Source organism: Oreochromis niloticus, linkage group LG17, assembly GCF_001858045.2.
Source record: "Oreochromis niloticus isolate F11D_XX linkage group LG17, O_niloticus_UMD_NMBU, whole genome shotgun sequence".
NCBI lineage: Eukaryota > Metazoa > Chordata > Actinopteri > Cichliformes > Cichlidae > Oreochromis > Oreochromis niloticus.
In genome coordinates, this window is record NC_031981.2 from 37,277,732 (window position 1) to 37,298,200 (window position 20,469).

Sequence of the window (20,469 nt, forward strand, 5' to 3'; positions counted from 1 at the left end):
GGAAATGATGTACATGTGCATTTTCACAAGTAAAAGAAATAAGGACAACTCGTATAAATGAAACACTCAGCCATTCACTTCCTTTCACAAGAGTGATGTTGTGATGTTGGCTCAAGCGATCACTTTGAAGAGTCAGACAGACATAAACATGACAGGATCCTCATCACAGAGGTTTTACTTAATGGTTTAAAAACAATTGTGACTGCCATGATCTCCACCATGAAGCATCACAGACATGTTTACCGGAAGCCAATTATGCAGACAAACACACACAAGGGCATTTTAATTCACTTTGTTTGATCTCTGACAAAACAAGCCCATACTGTGTGTAGGTCATGGACCGCTCCAATGTGATTGTGATTATATGAGAAGATTAATATCATTGCCTAACATTCAATCCTGTTATATGAAAAGGTAACCAGAGCCCTGTTTAAAAACTTTAAAGTGACCAAAGTACTTTAATTGAGCTACATGTGAGCACCAACAGATTGAGTTCATTTTAAAATGAAAGAAAATATAACAAAAAAATGAAAAAAAAATCACTCATTTAAAGAGCATGAGCTTTGTGTATACAACCTCCTCACGGCCATCACTGGCTCATCCTAAAAGGCATTTGCAACTAATTACGCTGAGCTTGAATGGACGTCTGTTTGGGGAAAGGTTGTTTGGACACTTTGCTGTGCTGCCAGCTCAGATGGCGTGGTTCAACACGATGTGGCACCTCCTTTGTTGTCTGCTTTTCATCTGTCAGAGACAAAGGGAAAGGTAAGGGCTACAACTAAAGTTGCATATAGGGAGAAACAGCCTCAGGGCTGCGTGTGAGTGAAAAGCTGTGGGTGATTAATTGGTGTCTGTACTGTTTCAAACAGCCGGACTGAGTCTCTATCATGGATTATGTTAAGATGGCCATATTTGAATACACGTCTTTATGGGCTTTTAAAAGCGCAGTATGTAATATCTGACGGGCATAATGGCACAAAGTAAAGTGGGAGTAGGAGCTGCAATCGTTTCTGATTCACTCTTTTTGATAATCAAGGTAGAGTTTATGTTTTCAATGTAGTTAAATAGATGCAAATAATGCATAACATCATGCACAATGCTAGCTTACCATTATAACTTGAGTCAACTACAGATGCAGATACTGTTGATAACGCTGTGCTGACAGGTGTGGGGTAGCCCGGGACTCTTACCTGCTGCCAAACTGAGCTTACTAAAAATGTACTAGAAACACTACAAACGCTCACAAAGCAGTGTACACAGGGGGGTAAAATAAATAACAGCATCAAGCGCCATAATAGCCAATAAAAAGATACAATAAAGCATAATTTTATAAACAGGTCGTTTTTAAATAAATAATGATTAAATAAAACTTTTCAACACAAAGCTTGTTTAAACAAATTACTTTTCAACTATTGTTAAAGGAATCTACAGAGTCACAAAAAAATGTAAAATGTAAAGACTGTTCCACAGCCTTGGTGTCGCAGACAGAAGGGATCTGTTCCCTGTACTCTTTAGTCTCGTACAGGGAACAACGAACAAATTCTGAGCCTGTGAATGAAGACAGCAGTAGCAGTGTATTTTGTAAGAAGCTGAGATAAATAATCTGGAGCCTAGTGCTCTAATTAACACAAGAGACAATGATTTTATACGTGAGTCGAAGCGCAGAGAAGAATCAAATATTTAATTCACTTCAATTTTATTTACACAGCACCAAATCACAACAACAGTCACCTCAAGGTGCTTTATATTGTAAGGTAGACCCTACAATAATACATACAGAGAAAACCCAACAATCATATGACCCCCTATGAGCAAGCACTTTGGCGACAGTGGGAAGGAAAAACTCCCTTTTAACAGGAAGAAACCTCCAGCAGAACCAGGCTCAGGGAGGGGCGGGGCCATCTGCTGTGATTGGTTGGGGTGAGAGAAGGAAGACAGGATTTATATAACAAGATTTCAAATGCAGGACTTAGCAGTCTTACAAAAAGACTAATTTTAGGACGTAACTCAGGAGGAGCAATAATCTCAGTTTTGTTGGCATTTTTAAAAGAGGTAATTATTATTGCAGTCAGCCACCTGTACGTGGTCAGGGATGCTGGTTTAGCTCAGTGGGTGAGCAGGTGACCATATGCTGTATGGCTGGACAGCAGTAGGCCCAGGTTTGAGTCTGACCTGCATATGTTCCCCCGTCTATCTGCACTGTCTGTATCCATAAAAGGCCAAAAAAAAAGAGAAACTGTATGTGCTGAGCCACTTTGTAGTGTGCTGTGATTCCTAAACACTCCTTTCTGCAGCGTCATTTTCTGTTTCACCAAGATACTTAAACTGGTCAATAATATTAAATCATATATACTCATTAGTGTAATTTGAGTTAGTGTTGAACCATGGTTGTCATCATGGTAATAATCAGTGGTACAGTTCATAGAATAAACACACATGCTGAGACAGTATGAAGAAGTGCTAGCTAGTAGCAATGAACAATAGAAATGTTTCCAAGTAAACAAAAGTCGAGCCACGGTCACTTTTGTGACACTTTTTGCTCTCTGTGGGCAGCTGTGGCTCAGGTGGAAGAGCAGATTATCAGTCTATTGGAAGGTCAGTGGATCAGTCCCCGACTCCTCCGGTTGAACTATCCTTGGGCAAGACACAGAACTCAGATTTCCCCCCAATGCTTCGATTGGAATGTGAGTGAATGTGAGTGAGTGTGCAACTGTTAGAAAGCACTTAAGCACAGATAAAAGCACTGTATGATTGTGTGTGATTGAATGAATGAGACTTGCAGCAGAAAGTGTTCTGAGTGCTCAGTTGGCACTCAAAGGTGGGCTGTAAGTGCCAGTCCATTTGTCAGTTACACAACTGAATCATATGTTCAAAACAAGCTCCTTCTGACAACCTTCAGTTTTGCCACATTCAGCACAGAAGCATCAAAGAGATAAAACATTCTGTGCTCATGTTTTCCTGGAACAAACTATTTGAAACAATGGATGCATAACAGTCCACACAATTCAACTGATTTGTGGCAACTTTTCTGAACTTCTGCTTATTGCGTAAGCACTAAGTGCTCATATGTTTGTTTGACAGAGAGATTAGAGGGAGGTGGGGAGCTGTGTAGAAGGAGGAGGAAGGCATTTCACAGGATCTACTTTGCCTCAAACAGTGCCACTTCCTGCCCCTGAGCTGTTGCTGACATCTGACAGCAGTGCCCCAACACTGACTCAGTGGCTGCTGCTTCCGCTCACATGCACGCATTTTCTAATTGCTAGAGAAATGTTTATGCTCCACGTCTCATCAAGTGAATTAGGCGCCTTTGCTGATGGACTTACACCCCCACTCCCACACTGGAAAGATGTTCTGAAGGGCACAGGGAGTAAATGAGAAAGGGAGAGGATGCAGCTTTCATTTCAGGTAGGATACTGGCTTCTGAAGGTTTCTAGTGTCTGGATTCTAAGTTGAATAATTAGATGCTCTGTTTACTGAATACTAATGCTATTTTTATGGCAGGAATTAATAAATAGGTAAATCAGAGGTTACTGTACTTTACTTCAGAATGTATTTTTCTGATAACTTTTTATTTTTACTTCCTACATTTTAACACAAACATGTATAAATGGGCGGGTTCTTATATAGTGCTTTTCTACTCTATTTGAGCACTTAAAGCACTTACACAACTTGCCTCTTTTGCTATCTAACACTCCAATGGATGCGTGGGAGTATATTGCCTGAGCAACTTGAGGTTAGTATCATGCCCAAAGATATTTGGTATGCAGACTGGCTGCTCCAGTGTCCATACCAAACATCAGTAACCTTGTAACTAGTAGATGCCCTGCTTTAGCTCCTGAGTTATGGCCACCCCAGTCTGTGGGTTCTCCTCCCTGCATTTTCAAAACTCGTTCACTACTTTAGGTTTCATTGAGTGAAATTTTAATTTCACAGCACTGCACACTTTCAAATGTCCTAAATAGAGGGAACAATAGCACATAAAGGATGATCTTATTGGTGTATCCATCACTGTGGCATAAAAAGTAATAGTTGCAGTTTTACACACGTCTCTGCAGCTTCTCTCGTCCTGTCATTCCCTCAAACTCCAAACCCCACACCATCAAAAAACATAAAAACAGCAAGAAATTTAAAATTGAAAGCTAAAAATAATTAACCATAAAAAGAAAGAAGGATGTAACACTCTCACCTACAACAAAGAGTAAATGAATTAAATGTGTACTATCAAACATTAGGTCTCTCTCCTCTCAGTTCTTTTTAGTAAATACTTTAAAAATTAATCAACACATTCAGTTACAGTGCCTTACAGAAACTTGGCTACAGCAGGATAAATACGTTAGTTTAAATGAAACGACATCGCCGAGTCATATAAACAGTCAGAATCCTTGAAACCCAGGCCAAGGAGGAGGAGTGGCAGCAATCTTTCACTCCAGCCTATTAATCAACTAAAGACCCTGGAAAGGATTTAACTCACTGAAAGCCTGGCTCGCTGTCATGTGGACCCTAGCCGGAAAGGTCACAAACCAGTTTTAGTTCTTATCTGTCATCTTCCTGGGTCTTAATCAGAATTTCTGTCTGATTTCGCAGACTTTTTAACTGATTTAGTGCTGAGTTCAGATAAAAGAATAGTTGAAAAGCTTTCAGTTTATCAGAAATGCTGCAGAAGGAGCACTAACTTGAAAGAGTGACCATATAAGCTTCCTTTAACTGACTCTGTGTTGAATTAAGAATTTCGTTTAAAATTATTTTATTTTCATACAAAATCAGGTCCCATCACAGTACTTCACTTTCAGACTGCAGGTTCTGTTGTGGTTCCTAGACTTTTCAACAGTAGGATAGTAGACAAAGCTTTCCGCTATCAGGCCGATTTACTGTGGAAAAGCTCCCAGTTTAATTCCAGAGACAGACGTTCTTTTTCTCAGGAGTGAGAAGAAAGATGAAGTCTGAAGAGATGTGTATGCAGCTAAATTTGTCACTATACTTGTCAGGGTCCTGGGACTGGGCGACCCAGGACCCCTGGGCAGTCATGGACCTATTATATTATTATGTATTTTTGGTATTGCTCCCCCTTTCTCTATGCCTGTGCATATGTGTCTGTGTGTGTGTGTGTGTGTGTGTGTGTGTGTGTGTATGTGTCTCTGTGGGCGCCTTCAGGCCAGGTGGGTGTGGCCCTGCTGGCGGACTGGCCACACCCAAAGCCACACACCTGCTGCTGATCAGGCCTCGTCGGGGGAGCTACTTAAGAGAGTCTTGGAGCTCCCACCGACGCGGGATCATTGCGTGAGACTCCATGAGGAGCGTGGAAGGTCTGAGGAGCAGCGAGCACTGGGAGTGCAGACACGGGAGCAGAGAGCACTAGGAGAACACGACACAGGAGTCTGGGAAAAACACGGGGATTTATTGTTGTGATTTCCACCACTGTAAATAAACGCACTGTTTATACACAGAGCACCGCGACTGGGTCCTCATTCCCTACACCCCCCACGGTCTGCCTTGCCGAACCGTGACAGAATGATCCCGCCAACCACCATGGACCCAGCGGACTCAGGAGTTGCCACGGAGGAGAGATCGCTCTCGCAGCTATGGGATTACTGCCGGAGCGTAATCCAGGCTGTAGACCCACACAAGAGACATATACAGGTAGTGTTCTTTGACAATTATCTCACATCCACTACCTTTACCATGAACTTTTTGGACATTACCAAACTCAAGCCATTGGTCGCTAGTGTAAGGGAGAGCTCTAGTTTTGAATTATTCGGCTTGGGTGGCCCGAGCGAGGAAGGTTCGGCTGCTCTCCTAGAGGCTCTAGCCGCTTGGTTTTTCGCGCATCGGCGGAGGGCTTTCCCGTCGATGCTTGCGGCACAATTGTTTGATCCTCCATTGCAGAAGGGATGTCGCCCTCGCCATCATCACACCATTACACCTCAACCCACTCCTGCGGTTTCTGCCCGGTCAGCTGGCAACGGACCGACAGCACTCATTACCGCAGTGAGTAAACCAGACTCATTTGTTTCTATTAATCCTGTCATTGAAAATCGAAACACAGATGAACAACAGAGGAGGGTTTCCATACACCCAGCTCCGCCTTCACGGAGGAGACGGCGTCCTCGCAAGCAGCGTTCAGCCCCATCTACACTCACTCCTGTGCTTGTTGAAGACGCGGGACCTGCGGCTCTGGACGCCACAGTGAGTAAAATGGACTCTGCCGGTGTTGTAATTTCCCTCCCTGTGAACATGGAAATAGAGACTATAGCCGCTACGGCAATTGACCATAGAGAAACTGTTCGCTTTACCTCCAAAAACTCAGAAAATGTTCTCTCTGAGACTGTGAGCCTGGAGCTAGGGAGCTCAGAGCATGCAGACCCAGATGACTTTCTGGCCCTGTCTGGCCACATGGAGACGGAGGTTCTCTCCAGGGCTTCCCCAGACGCCGAACTGGAGGCCTCAGTTGCCTCTGGACCCCTGGAATTCGTTGAGCCAGCTGCATCATTTTCTTCCTCACCACCCTTCATGATAGCTACATTACCCTCAACTCAGCCTGCTGCCCAGCTTGTAGGTCAGCTATCATCTGCTTCGCCATCCACATCCACTACACTGCCTTCATCTCCACTGCCTGCTGCTGTATCACCGCTGCCGGAGGAGCTCAGCGAGCCGGAGGAGCCAGCGCCACTGGCTGAGGAGCTCGGCGAGCGGAAGGAGCAGGAGGAGCCGGAGCGAGAGCAGCTCGGCGAGCCGGAGCTCGGCGAGCGGGAGGAGCCTGCGACGCCTGATGAGGAGCTCGGCGAGCCGCAGCAGGAGCTCGGCGAGCGGGAGAGGCCTGCGACGCCTGATGAGGAGCTCGGCGAGCCGCAGCAGCTCGGCGAGCAGGAGGAGCTCAGCGAGCCGCGGGAGCAGCTCAGCGAGCCGCCAGCTGAGGAGCAGGAGCAGCTCAGCGAGCCGCCAGCTGAGGAGCAGGAGCAGGAGCAGCTCTGTGAGCCACCAGCTGAGGAGCAGCTCAGCGAGCCGGAGCTCGGCGAGCCGGAGCTCGGCGAGCCGGAGCTCGGCGAGCCGGAGCTCGGCGAGCAGGAGCCGCCCGAGCAGCAGCCGGAGCTCGTGCCATCAGCTGGGGAGCAGCCGGAGCTCGTGCCATCAGCTGGGGAGCAGCCGGAGCTCGTGCCATCAGCTGGGGAGCAGCCGGAGGGACCTCTACGACTAGCGCGCCCTCCACGCCATCGACGTCCAGCGCATCCACGTCAGCGACCAGCGCTTCGTAGGCCACGTGCCGCTCCTCGCTGTTGCTCATCGGAGCAATTTCGCCGCCGTCACTGGACCCGGGGCGGGCCGCCGGAAGAGCGGCAGCGCCGCCACTGGACCCGGGGCAGGCCGCCGGAAGAGCGGCAGCGCCGCCACTGGACCCGGGGCAAGCCGCCGGAGGAGCAGCAGCGCCGCCGCCGCCGTCTCTGGACCTGGGGCAAGCCGCCGGAGGAGCAGCAGCGCCGCCGCCGCCGTCACTGGACCCGGGGCAGGCCTCCGGAACCGTTTTGCCGCTGCTACCGGACCTGTGGCAGGCCACCTGAGCTGCGGCTCCGCCACCACTGGATCAGTGGCAGGCCCCCAGAACCGTTTTGCTGCTGCTGCCGGACCCATGGCCGTCCGCCGGAGCTGCAACGTTGCCGCCATTGGGCTCGAGGTAGGCCTCCTGAACTCTGTTGTTGTGATGATGGGCCGCCTGTGACTGTTTTGTGGCGTTTTCTTTTTTGCACCGCTGCGGGATGCGCGGTCTGACTTTGGGACTGTGTCCTGGGAGGGGTTGTTGGTTTATTGTTTTTGCTCGTTTTGGTTCTGCCTCTCCAATAGGTAAGTGGCTAGATTTGCAACTAGCTATATGGTTAAAGTGTTTCGTGAGCTTCCAAAATAAATAAGATCACATATTTAAATTTGCATCTGTTTAAATTGCCCTAATTAGCAGAATTAGCAGCTAATTCTGCTAACTAGGGCCATTTTTTACAGACCTTTTGTCCACTGGGTGGCTGTAGCTCAGGAGGTAGAGCAGGTCACCTACTGATCGGGCGGTTAGTGGTTCAATCCCTGGCTCCTCTAATCTGCATGTCAAGAGTGTGACTGTGTATGAATGTAGTTAGGAAGCACTTAGTTTAAAGAAAGTGTGTGGTTGGGTAAATGTGGCATGTTGTATAGAGCACTTTGAGTAGTCCGGGAGAGTAGAAAAATGCTATATATGAATCAGTCCATTCACTGTCTGAACAGAGTTTCTTCATGTTACTTTTGCACTGTTATGTTCCAGCACATGTTGTTATTACATGGCTTGATTAAGGTACACATTAGGCTGACATCTGGGGCCAGAGCTGAAACTGTTCTGGGCCAGCACAGGGCCATCAGCGTGTCTGCAACTGGCCCGTGGCTGCACACAGCTTACACATGGCCCACATCCGGCAAAGAATGACGGCCCTTTGGTGGCCCAGATCAGGTTTGCCAGACGTAGTCTACACATGGGCCAGCACAGGACCACCAGTGTGTGTGCATATGGCCTTGTGCTGGCCCATGTGTGGGCCAGATCCGGGCCAGTTTTGCTATGTGGGTGATTATTTTAGATGATTGTGACATTTTAGCAAGCCCAACCAAAAACAGGTTAATGAAGAACTACAATCTTTTTTTTGGTTTAGGACCAGAAAAAATAAATAAATAAAGAGGCTCTCACTACCACTGCTTACAGAATAGTAACCCTCGTTAAGTTTACCTGTGCTTTTATTGTAACTGTACATTCTTCAGCCATAATATTAAAACCACCTGGATTATGTATACCACACTTCTGTAGGTACTTTGTGTTACTTACATAAGTACTGTGTGAGCCCACCTTGTTCCTCTAAAATAGCTCGGATTCATCCGAAGACAGGGGTTTCTCCTGGTGTCGGAATTTTCCACATATTCTAATATGGCTGGCCACAAACAAACCAACAAAACAACTTTAAGGTCATTTACCACCAGGCCCAAAACAAACAGTACAGTTAGCAACAAGCCTGTGAAGACAGTCATTAGTGGAAACCAAACAGACCCACAACCTCAGTCACACAAGCCTAGTGACTGACAGCCTCCGATGGCTGGGGGAAAATGTGTAATGTGGTGTCTGGCTGTCGCCTGGTGAAATCAGTAAATCAGCAACGAGGGTGCTGCCCCGAAAACCTCATGTGATTGTTTTGGTCACTCTCAGACTGCTGCAGTCACTTCTCTACAAACACAATTTACTCTGCAAGTTGTAGTGAATCTTCACAACCTCACACAACATGCGAGAGCATTTTCATCTTCAAAGTAAACATTTGTCTTCCAAGTAAAAGTCGTGTAACACAAAACACACATTTCAAAGGCACAACTTTTACTTTAAAGGCAAAGCGTCGCCGTTAGCGTCACACAGTTTCATTGTTTGCTTGCAAGTAGCTGGCAGACAAGTCAGCGTGATATATGCAAACTTATGGTTAGTGTCACGTGTTTTATCGCAGTGACTGCCTGCTTATTGTATGTCTGAACCACCTGTTGCTTGTGTGCCTGTCATCTTCTTTCAGACTTCTACTTCCCAGTTGTGGCCCAAAAACAAAGACGCATGAATGTATTACAACAGTATAGCGAGCAATAATGTCGTAAACTGCGACATCCCAAACAGTTACCAGTTACCATATTATATGGAGGATGTATTTAGTAGACATCTGATTGACAACTACTCTAAAACCAACTACAGAGCAGAAAAACTACAGTCTTTACAGCTACATACTGATTTATTCCCCAAAATGAATGCGAGCTTATCCGTGAGTCTGGGTGACAGGGAAAATGAAACATAAAGTTTGTACTTTGTTTTGAAACCATAACATGTCACAGTCTATTGCTCAGGCTGAGACTGTGGTTGGATACAGAGCCACAAAGCAGCTGTGTGGTTACCAAGTCAAGACCGCTTATGTCATCGGGGCATTGTCTTTCAACTTTGTATAGAGTGAGATGGACTGAAGGCTAAGCCCGGTAACAGTCTGTGTGGAATTTCTTTCCTCCTTCTGCACTTTTTCTGAGTGGCATTTCTAATTGCCAAGGAAGCAGGCTGTAGATGTTGCCTTAAGGCCTCGTTATCTATATATAAAGCAGGAGCCTTGGAGAATCTGACCTGCTCCGCTCAGAGTGTGCATGGAAGTCTCAGAAAGAGAGACAGGCGAGAGCGGGAGGTGCAGGAACACAATCAGCGATGGGTGGGATGGATTCCTGTGAGTGTGTGAGCTGAGTTATATCATCTATGTGTGTCTGTAGGTAGCCAGTGAGGAGAGCGGCTGACTGATGACGGAGGTGCAGACGCCAGGCAGACAATGGCCTAGTATCTGTCTGCCGTTTCGTCTTCATGCCCTCCCACCTGCTCTGTCTCCCTCATCATCCATTCCTCCCATGAGATGCACTTTTTCTCTCTTTCTCTGGCTTTGTTAAGCAGGTTGGGTGTTCGTCCTCACCGTGTCGCAGAGAGCTCTGGAATCCAGAGTCAAGCTTCTCCTCGTATCATTTTGGGATTTATTTCTTAGAGCAGACGAATGTGGTTAGAATTAGGCTTAACCTAAAGGTACGTGACAGGGTGGAGTAACAGCAGGCAATGATGCAAGGCAGCTGTCACTTACTCCTACAGTCAAATGTGCACATTGTGTATTGAAGATCTCAATGCGCTGTTGTTACGAGTACAACAGAAACCTCCCTGCAACTAGGAAAAACCAGTTAGCCTGTAAGTGACAAATGTTGGGTAACCACAGGGGTGGCTTTGCAGACAACCCACAGCTCTGCAGCAGCCAGGTCCTCACTCCCTGGATCATCACACACTGAAATGGAGCTAACTTTTCCATAAAAGATGAAGGAATGTGACAGTGCATTGTCCTGTGATGAGAACATTATTACATGTTATAAAACAAAGAAAGAACAGGCATCTTTGTCATTTTAGGAGGGTTCCTTTGAATTGGAATACCTTCACTAATCTCTTCCCTGAACTATGAAATGCAAGTTTCTTTTATTCCCAGTGCTCCTGCTTTTAAACACTGGGAATGTTTTCAGTTTGAGCTTGGGAAACCTGTGCACAATACTACTACGTTTTGCTAGACCTCTTGATAAAACAAGAGAGAGAGACGGCTCTGGCCCCATTCTGCATATGCACACACTCACACAAGCACATGGCTCGAGTGATACACAGCTCGCCCCACATACTCTTCATTTTACAGCACAGGGATAAAAGTTCACATTTTTCCATAACAAGCTAACTGTATCAGCTAATGGAAAAGTCTACAGACAGGGCAACGTTCATAATCACTATATCAAATTTCCGTGGCGAGCATTGTCGGCACACTTGTTTTAGACAATCACTCTAGTGAGGACACGGTACTGATGGGAGGAGAATCCAGGTTAGGAGATAATAAGAGAACATCCGTGTGTGTAGGATTTGAACCTTGTGAAGCTAAATATGGCCTGGAAATGCTCATTTGTAGTGCAAAAGTGTAGCGAAGGTAGACTGAGCACACAGATCATCTCCCTTGGTCACCAGAGCTCGAGTCCCAGCCATGACAAAAGCACAAGAGAGAGTGAGAGGTTTCTCAGTGGAGCTGCACAGGCCAACTCCCTCTGGAACCTCGAAATTGCGTTGTAGTTATGTCATCATCAACACAATCTATGGTTTTGTTGTTTCTTTACATGAATTGACACTGATTTTCAATATTTAGCTGAACTTTTGACCATACAAACTCTTTCAACCTTGAATATGGGCCAGACCTTCAAGATTTTGCAATTGTTTTGGTGTGAAAAAACCAAATCAGTCTACATTGTTGCTTTCTTTGGACACTTGTTTATTGTTTGACAAACTTTCTCAAAACTAAAGAATTTTCCAGTAAAATATCTGCAGGTGTTTTTTATCAAGAAACATCAAAGTTCTCAAGAACTTTGGACATGAGGTCAAGCTCCCTGTGTTCACAGCACAGATGTCAGATGCTCATCCAGGTGTTTTGATGGTAGAGAAATCACAAAAAAGGTTCTCTAGCACCTAATGCAAATGTGACATGTTGCTTCTTACGTTTAAAAGACGATGCCATGCAGAGCCACACTGTCAGGAGAGGCATACCAAGCAAATGCTCGGAGAACTCCATGGCCCCTTACATTGACCCACAACTGTCATAAAGTTTATAGACACAAAGGACAAACATGCTGGGCTACCACATGCTGCCAGAAAAGCTTCAGCGTACCTCAGCATTCGTTCTCTAAGCATCTTGAACTCTGCTATAGGAATAAAACACAATTCTTTCAGTCTCACGCCATCATTTGGTGTTTTGAGAGTACATCAGTGTAAAATCTCCCATTTAACCCTGTATGAGCCAACCCATCAAAAAATATCCAGAACATTCTGATTTTTGGAACTGAGATGTTTATTAACCCTTATAACAAAATCCACAAACATTTTTTGCTATATCGTGTTGTGTATGAAATATTTTTATTAGATATTTATTATATATTTTTGTATCGCATTTGATACATTGGGCGTTTTTGGCAACTTTTTCTTGACAAATTTAATTTTAAGGAAAAAAAAAAGAGTTTTGTCCATAACATTTTAAAATTATGACAAGTATTGATGATGTTGATGAAATAGAGGTCTATCATATATGATACAAAGGGCATTATAAACTACTGTAAAGCCAGTAGCACATGATTCACATTCATTCAGCTAAAGGAAAACGATGCTTCTTTCCAATGGGGGAAGAAAAACCATGCGAGCGAAACGCCCCTGTACAGAATGAGAGGTCCACTCATTGCTTGGAGGTTAAAGTTTCAGGTTCTTCAGTGTGTTCTGTGTGAGTGAGTTAAAAATGCTGCTGGTGACTTTACTGAGGAGGTCAGTTCTGTCTCATAGTATATCAAGACATGAAGTGGATAATGAAAGCTGATGCAGACAAAGCACACTGCTGTGTTGCAATAACAGCTAATGAACAACTTCAGGAACCCAGAATTTGGCTTAATTTTCTTTACATTGGAATTACTGTCTGTAGTAATTCAATGCAATGGAGAGGCGTTTACTAGCAAAGCAGACATGTTAAACAGCTCAAACACACTCTGCAACAACAAAGCCTGCATCACAGCAACATTTCAGTAGTTGCCAATTATATTTCAATCTGTTCACTGAAGTTAACATCAGAAAACGATAGTTATGCACAGAAAACATACTAATAAAATTACTTGGGCAACCACTGACACTGTTGCTGCATGCAGTCTTACTGGTCATTATAACCCCCAATGTTTTGCTTTACTTTCCCGATGCCAATGCTGATGTCACCATAACGCCCTCCATCACCCCACATCCTCCTTACATTTGTGCTAAGATGTTTATTAGTTTGATTTTGTCAGGTCCACCCCATGACCATTACCTCCAGTTTCAAAAAGCAAAGATGGAAGTCTTCAGAAACAGACTTGACACTATACACATAACTGTCTTTTGTGCCAGTGCTTCTACAGCATCGCCCTTACTTTCAGTACAGGCTACAATATGTTTTGTTCTTAAGACGTGTCTGTTTACAAAGCATGAAGAGTGCATCTGGAGGTCTCTGAAATACAGGTGCTCTGGACCTGGGAAAGATGACAAATGAGTCTGGACCATCATAAATTTCTCGGTCAATGCACTTTTGAGAAATGGGGAGTAAAATGTCTCTTACAAGCACTGCTTTTGACACAGTTTTTTATGATCCTCTGCATGTTTCACTAGACTGCTGAGTGATCGTTCACTGATATGGAGTGATGCTGATAATAAAGACACAGAGATGACCTTAGAGCTGCGGAGAGCAAGCACAGACACTCTGCTGCTTCCAGGTGCTTCCAGGAATAGCAGAGCCACTAATGGTGCTGGCCGGCAAAGTGGGCTGTAATGCCTGTTGATGGAAAACACAGCCGGCCAATTACAGCAACCATATCTAATCACCGGGGTCAAGGGTCAACTCCCATCCACCATCTGTCTTCATCTGGCGTCTCTGTCATGAGATGTTGCGTCATTGCCAGGGAAGAGCTTAAAAGACCTGAATGTACAGTCATGAGGCAAAGGGAGGACAGTGTGCACGTACACGTACACAGTGAACAGTGATGTCCGAGCTGACATTCAAGGTCCATCCAGAGTGCACTGCACAAACATGCACACACTGATTCAAAGGTATCTGTGCAAAGTGACGTAATAAAAAGTGGCTGATGGGACAGATCTGCTCAGACAGCAACATTATGGGAGGGAAATCATAACCTTGAAAAGTCTGGACCCTCCTGCCATCTCCTCTCAGAGGAGAGAGAAGCTGTTGTCATTCAGCACACATCGTTTAGAAAGACTGAGTGTCAAATGTAATAAATCACACAGTCTATGCAAACAGTGTATTCTGAGACATTAGTGTGCACAGTCAGTAATTATGCATGTCTAAAGGGACAGTTCATCCAAAAATGACATCATTGTGAGATAGGAGCACATGCTGATAGTAGAGGAAAGAGTTGATGAGAAGATCAAGTTGTTGTTGTGCTTTAAACTCACAGTAAAAAGTGGAAGATGTTCTATAGACAGAACATGTTGTAGCATTTTATTTCAAGAAGATTTTTTTTTTTTTTGCAAATATTTGTATTGAAAAAAGAAGTGGATGAATTATTTTTTTCACTCAGTCACTTCTCACTGGAATTTCACATAATGTTAGCTAGCTAGTAGCTAACAGAGCTAACAGACGTCTAGCAAGGGAAGTTAAAAAAGAAAAGAAAATGGAAAACACAAAGACAGGACTGATGTTACAGAATAACTGCCTAATGAAATATCTGAAAACATGAAAAATTCCCAAACTATTGTGAGCTCCAAGAACAACTATGACCAGTGACACTGAGGACCTGAATGAAAAAGCTGCAATTTAGCTTGAACAAGCTGATTAGACCTGGTTTACATAATCTAGTTAAAGTGGCAATCCAACTCAGTGAGTTACAGATCAGCTGGTCACAGTGATCCTGACATGTTCCTAGACTCTAGTTCTGATTGGTGCGTTATCATTGCTGTTGGGAATGATGACTATTTCATAGTCAGCTGAAAATTCCATTTATTATAACCAGATCTGAGGCAATAAACCAGGAAATATAAATATACTTGTCTTAAATTAAGCCAGTGTGGGGACAGATTAGATGATCACAGTGGTCGTGTGAGCACGTTTAAATAAATGTGTGACAGCTGAGACCTGACACAGGGATAGTGAGAGATGGAGAAAGTGTATGTGTGCAGTTGGCTGTGGCTCCAGCTGTGGTGTGCTTTCAGGCAGGAGTGGAGGTGTGAGCACACAGCCGGGTGCTGCCCCCTTCTCACCCCGACACCCTCAATAAGTCCGCTTTCTCTCCGTTAATTAGGAGAACCCTGTGGGTGTAGGGTGTGGAGTGGGTGTGGGGGTTTTGAAACAGCTGTCCTGCTGTTACATCAGAGGCCCAGTTCATGCACTCACATCTAAGCAAATTCACAATAATTATGATGAACATCACCTATGCTTTATGTGACGACACCGATCCATATCAGAGTATTTTGGCCCCAATCTAAATTGTCTAATATCATGTATGAATCAAGTATTTCATTTATATGACATCCTGAAATAAAGCTTTCTAAATATGGTTCATGAGCCAAATATTCAAGGTTCAAAATTATTTAGCTTAAAGTCTCCATATAAAGGAAAGTTTCAGACGAGTGTTACCTCCTGTAGTAGAGTTGTTAGAACTACAACGATACTCAGAATTCCCACTGGAGGTTTATCCCATACAGATAACTTTGGGCATCGTACAGAAAGTGTTGTAATGAAAAGACTAGCTTAAACAACCTGCCTCCTGATTCATGTGATCCAAGACATAAATCTATAAATTAAAAACGGCCAAAGCGTCTTTCTTGTCCAAAATCATCCTGGCCAATGACCATAACCCCCGTACCTTATTTAAAATTTTTAACTCTGTGGTTAACCCTTCCCCGGACATGCCTTTAATTTATTCTCAGGCTCTTTGTGAGCGATGTCAAACTCACTTTTTAGATAAGATCGCATCTCTTAAGTCCCCCCTTCCCCCTGTTTTATATCCTCTCCCCATTCCTGAGTGCATCTCAACTTTTCATCAGTTTGAGCCTGTGTCGCTTTTGTCTCTTAAGCGGCTAGTTGTTCAGATGAATAACACCAATACTGTGCTTGACATTCTTCCATCTCGCATAGCTAAGGACTGTTTTGATGTAATTGGACTTAGTATCCTATTTCTTATGAACTTTCCCTTGCTCTCAGGCTGTGTTCCTTTGGCTTTTAAGCATGCTGTAGTCCACACGATTCTTAAAAAAAGAAACTCTGACTGTTATGACCTGTCAAACTACAGACCGATCTCTAAGCTTTCGTTCTTGTCCAAGATCCTGGAGAGACTAGTTCTCTCCCAGCTCCAGGCGTACTTGGACACGAACAATATTGCTGAGAAATTTCAATCTGCCTTTAAGCCATTGCATAGCACTGAAACAGCGTTGGTTAGGGTTCTTAATGATATTCTTGTAGTCACTGATACTGGACGCTCTATGGTCTCTATGGTCGACCATAACATTTTATTACTAAGACTTGAGCACACTGTGGGTATTAGAGGCACTGCCCTCGACTGGTTTAAATCATACCTCGCTGATAGATCCTTTTCAGTTAACTTAGGCACCTTCTCCTCTTCCTCCGCTCCGGTCTGTTGTGGGGTGCCTCAAGGATCAGTTTTAGGCCCTATTCTCTTCTCATTGTATTTGCTCCCTCTAGGCGCAATCTTTGAAAAATACAATATCGCCTTCCACTGTTACGCCGATGACATACAGATCTATTTTGAACTTACTGACGACCTTGCTGTGTCCCTACACTACTTTCAAGAATGCATGCGGGAGGTCAAAGAATGGTTCCTGAGTAATTCTCTTGTTTTAAATGATAAGAAGACTGAGATTGTGGTGTTCAACAGTAAAATCCCTCGTGCCCAACTCGGTGCTGCCCTGGGTTCCTTTGCTAGCTCTTCCTGTGACTATGTCAGTAACTTGGGTGTACTGCTGGATAGCTCGCTCAATCTCGATAAGCAAGTGTTTGCTGTAGTGAGATCTAGCTTCCACCAACTGCGCCTTATCTCTAAGGCTAGGCATTATGTTCCACATGAGGACCTGGAGAAGCTTATTCACGCTTTTGTGACCTCCAGGTTGGATTATTGTAACTCCTTGTACTACGGTCTTCCCTCTTCTCTTCTTCTTAGACTGCAAACAGTCCAAAATGCAGCAGCCCGCCTCTTGACTGGTACCAGGAAATTTTGCCCTATTACTCCTGTTCTAGCTAGCTTGCATTGGCTGCCCATAAAGTACCGTATTCAATTTAAAATATTACTCCTCACATTCAAAACTGTTAATAAATTAGCGCCGAGTTATCTCAGTGAACTTCTCAAACCACATACTCCTGCTAGAACACTCAGATCTGCCACTCAACTACTTCTGACCCAACCCAGATCTCGGCTGAAGTCCCGGGGTGACCGTGCGTTTGCTCTGGCTGCCCCGATACTGTGGAATACCCTTCCTCTCGACCTCCGCCCATCTGATTCCACTGCACTGTTCAAATCACGACTAAAAACCCACTTATTCAATCTTGCCTTTCCCTCTAGTTAATATTTCTTTTATGATTTTATATTATGCACTTTTATGCTCATTTAATTTCTTGTTTGCTCTGTACCTGTTGCCTTCCTATGTATCAGTGACAGCTACCTGCTTGCATACCTAGTACTTGCTTTGGTCCTATTTCTATTATCTTCCTTCTATTCTCTATGTTACTTGTTAAGCACCTTGGCATACCCTTGGTTTTTAAGTGTGCTTTATAATTAAAGTTTATTATAACTTCTGTGTCAGTGCGACCCTAATTTGTAGGCTGTGCCGAAGGAAAGCAGATCTGGGATTCATTTATTCATTTATAAGTTTCTCCTCTGAAAATATTTTATTTGCCAAGTACCTGACATGTGTCACATCACATATTACAAGCTATAAATCAAATCTAATACAACAGTCAAAAAGTCAGAAGCAACCAAGTATTTTAGTCTTCTTTCAAAGACTTTCAAAGATTTGCTGTGCTATTAGAAAAGTTTGTACACTTTCATCATTGTCATAGTCCGTCTCTGTGATCAGCGTAGAATAAACCAGTTCCCCTCCTACTGCAGGTACTGGTTAGTGTGACACTTCTGCTCTCAGCAGATCTCCAAAGCAGGAGACAATGGAGTTGTTATACATCTTACTGCAAGCTAATGTCTTTGACAAATCGATGAAATAGCCTCAAACACTGAGCAAGCTGGGAAATAAAGACAAGCTGGGAATGCCAGGGCTACCCAGTTAGCAGTAACTGACTTACCAAATATGCTCGAAGAACTGTTAATAACCTAACAACCTGCCCAAGTGAGTCTCTGTGTGAGAAACACCAGACTGGCTGCATTGTACACCTTTGTATTAGAGTCATAGTTCAGTTAGCACCGCCTGTCAGATGACACCATGCACCACCACCCTCACACCTTTTAGATATCAAATAGCGGCCATTATTCAAACCAAGTGTTTTACTCTTCATTCAAAGACGTGTTACTGCTAGAAAAGTTTGTTTGTAGGTTCTGATCCAACACTATCAACGTCTCCATGAAGAGGTTGTTTCAAGCTATTGCGAGATCTGCCGAGCACTGTGTTTAAAGCATACTGAGGACTGTTTGTCTCAACCTATTGCTTCTGGATGTGCTCTCACTCTTAAAGAGAAGTAACATGAAGATGTGCTTTGCCTTCATATTCTATAACAACTGGTGCATTCCTGTGTAAATCCCAGCCAGTACTAATTGTGCTTTCACTTGGATGAACCGAAGGAAACGTAGCACTCACCCTCGCACTGTGTTCCATCTCCCTTGTATCCAGGCTTGCAGATGCAGTTGTAGGATTTGGCTGTGTTCTGGCAGAGAGCGTCGATGTGGCAGTCGTCTGAGCCTTCTGCGCACTCATCTACATCTGCACAAACACAAAACATCAGTACCCAATTAGACAGGAGTCCCTTGATCAATGAGCTCCACAGTGTTGTATGTGATAATTGATATATTGCTGTGATGTGATCACTTTACACATGTGAGCTAACTTAACAATTACAGCAGGTTTTTATATTTCCTTTTTTGGTTTTTTGCCTGTCCCGTTTGGTTCTTTAGCCGTCAGAATTGTTGTCTGAAGGCCAACAAAGATACCCAACGGATTTACTTTACCAAGTGGATCATCACGGCCTTGCCGTATTGGTCCATCTGATCGACCTTTGTTGTTGTTATTTATTTTATTTTCAGTTATTACAGACGGGACAGACATGGCTGGGGGAAAGGACAGGGAGAAAGAAATATGAAGGAAAAGAAAAACAGAGGGGAAGAGGGACAGTGAGAAAGGACACTTAAAAAGAAAAAGAAAAAAAACCTCCCGGATCACCTGTTGAGAGAAAAAAAAAGAGAGAAAACAAGAAAAAAAAGAGAGCAGCATAATAAACACATTAATCTATCTAAGTGTGAATAACAGTAAATACTAAATAATGAAAGTTGTGCAGCACGCAGGACCGACAGCGAAAGAAAGGTGTAGTTTGTGTCTGTGAACAGTGAACACCCGTGTGCACACCCGTGTGGATGAGCGCGCTTGTATTCAAAAAGGGTATTTCCATTTATTAAACAGAAAGCTCCTGTGTTGGATACACTTTGTAACAGTGTTCAGTTGATCTCCAGCAGCAACGGGCAAGTGGTCATTGTTGCACTTTCCCCAGGCAGGAGCGTCCTTTGGTGCCAACACATATATACAGAACATACTTGGAAAAAGATGCTTTGACTTGTTTAATTACAAAGTTTGCCCAGCAGAGGGCTCCGACTGTATTGTTCTCAGCACTGTCTGCAGTACATGTAGCAGAGTGCATGTCAGAGCGCCCGGAGATAATAAAATAGTTTGAGAAATAAATTGCTAAAGTTATTTAAACATAAACCAGTTGTTAATTAACACATGGTGTGCATCAGTTTGACATTAATATTGCCATTGACACATTTGGGTTCATCATATTCTTCTTTCAAACTAGCTACTTTGTGCGATGAGTCGTCCAGTCACATGTGAACACAGAGTGGCCAAGTGTGGAAACAGTTTGAGGTTCAAGCACCCACCGATAACTCCAATGAAACACACTGATTTAATACTGTAACAGTGCAACAATGTTCCAGCACTCAACTTCCACATTTCCATACAGTCTGTGAACTTCATTTAAGGAATGCTTTCCATTCTTGGCCCAAGCAACAAAACTAAAAACTGCAACAAGTGAAAGTCCTTCATTTATAATTTTACGTATGTGGAAGTTTCATTATAAAAAAAAATCAATTAAAGTATTAAAAGTTAAAGTTCTCTATGCAGAAAAACAATATAATGACATTATTTTCACTCAT

The 20,469-nt window shown here is 43.9% G+C and overlaps 1 protein-coding gene across 3 annotated transcripts in view; it reads right to left on the bottom strand.

Moving 5' to 3' along the window:
• The window catches only part of scube1 (signal peptide, CUB domain, EGF-like 1), a 125,546-nt gene that overhangs the window by 102,172 nt on the left and 2,905 nt on the right, over positions 1-20,469 (bottom strand). For all 3 annotated transcript variants that reach the window (XM_025899548.1, XM_005475582.4, XM_005475583.4), the window contains exon 2: positions 18,905-19,027. In XM_025899548.1, coding sequence (XP_025755333.1) covers positions 18,905-19,027 — 123 coding nt within the window. The remainder of the gene's footprint in view (positions 1-18,904; positions 19,028-20,469) is intronic.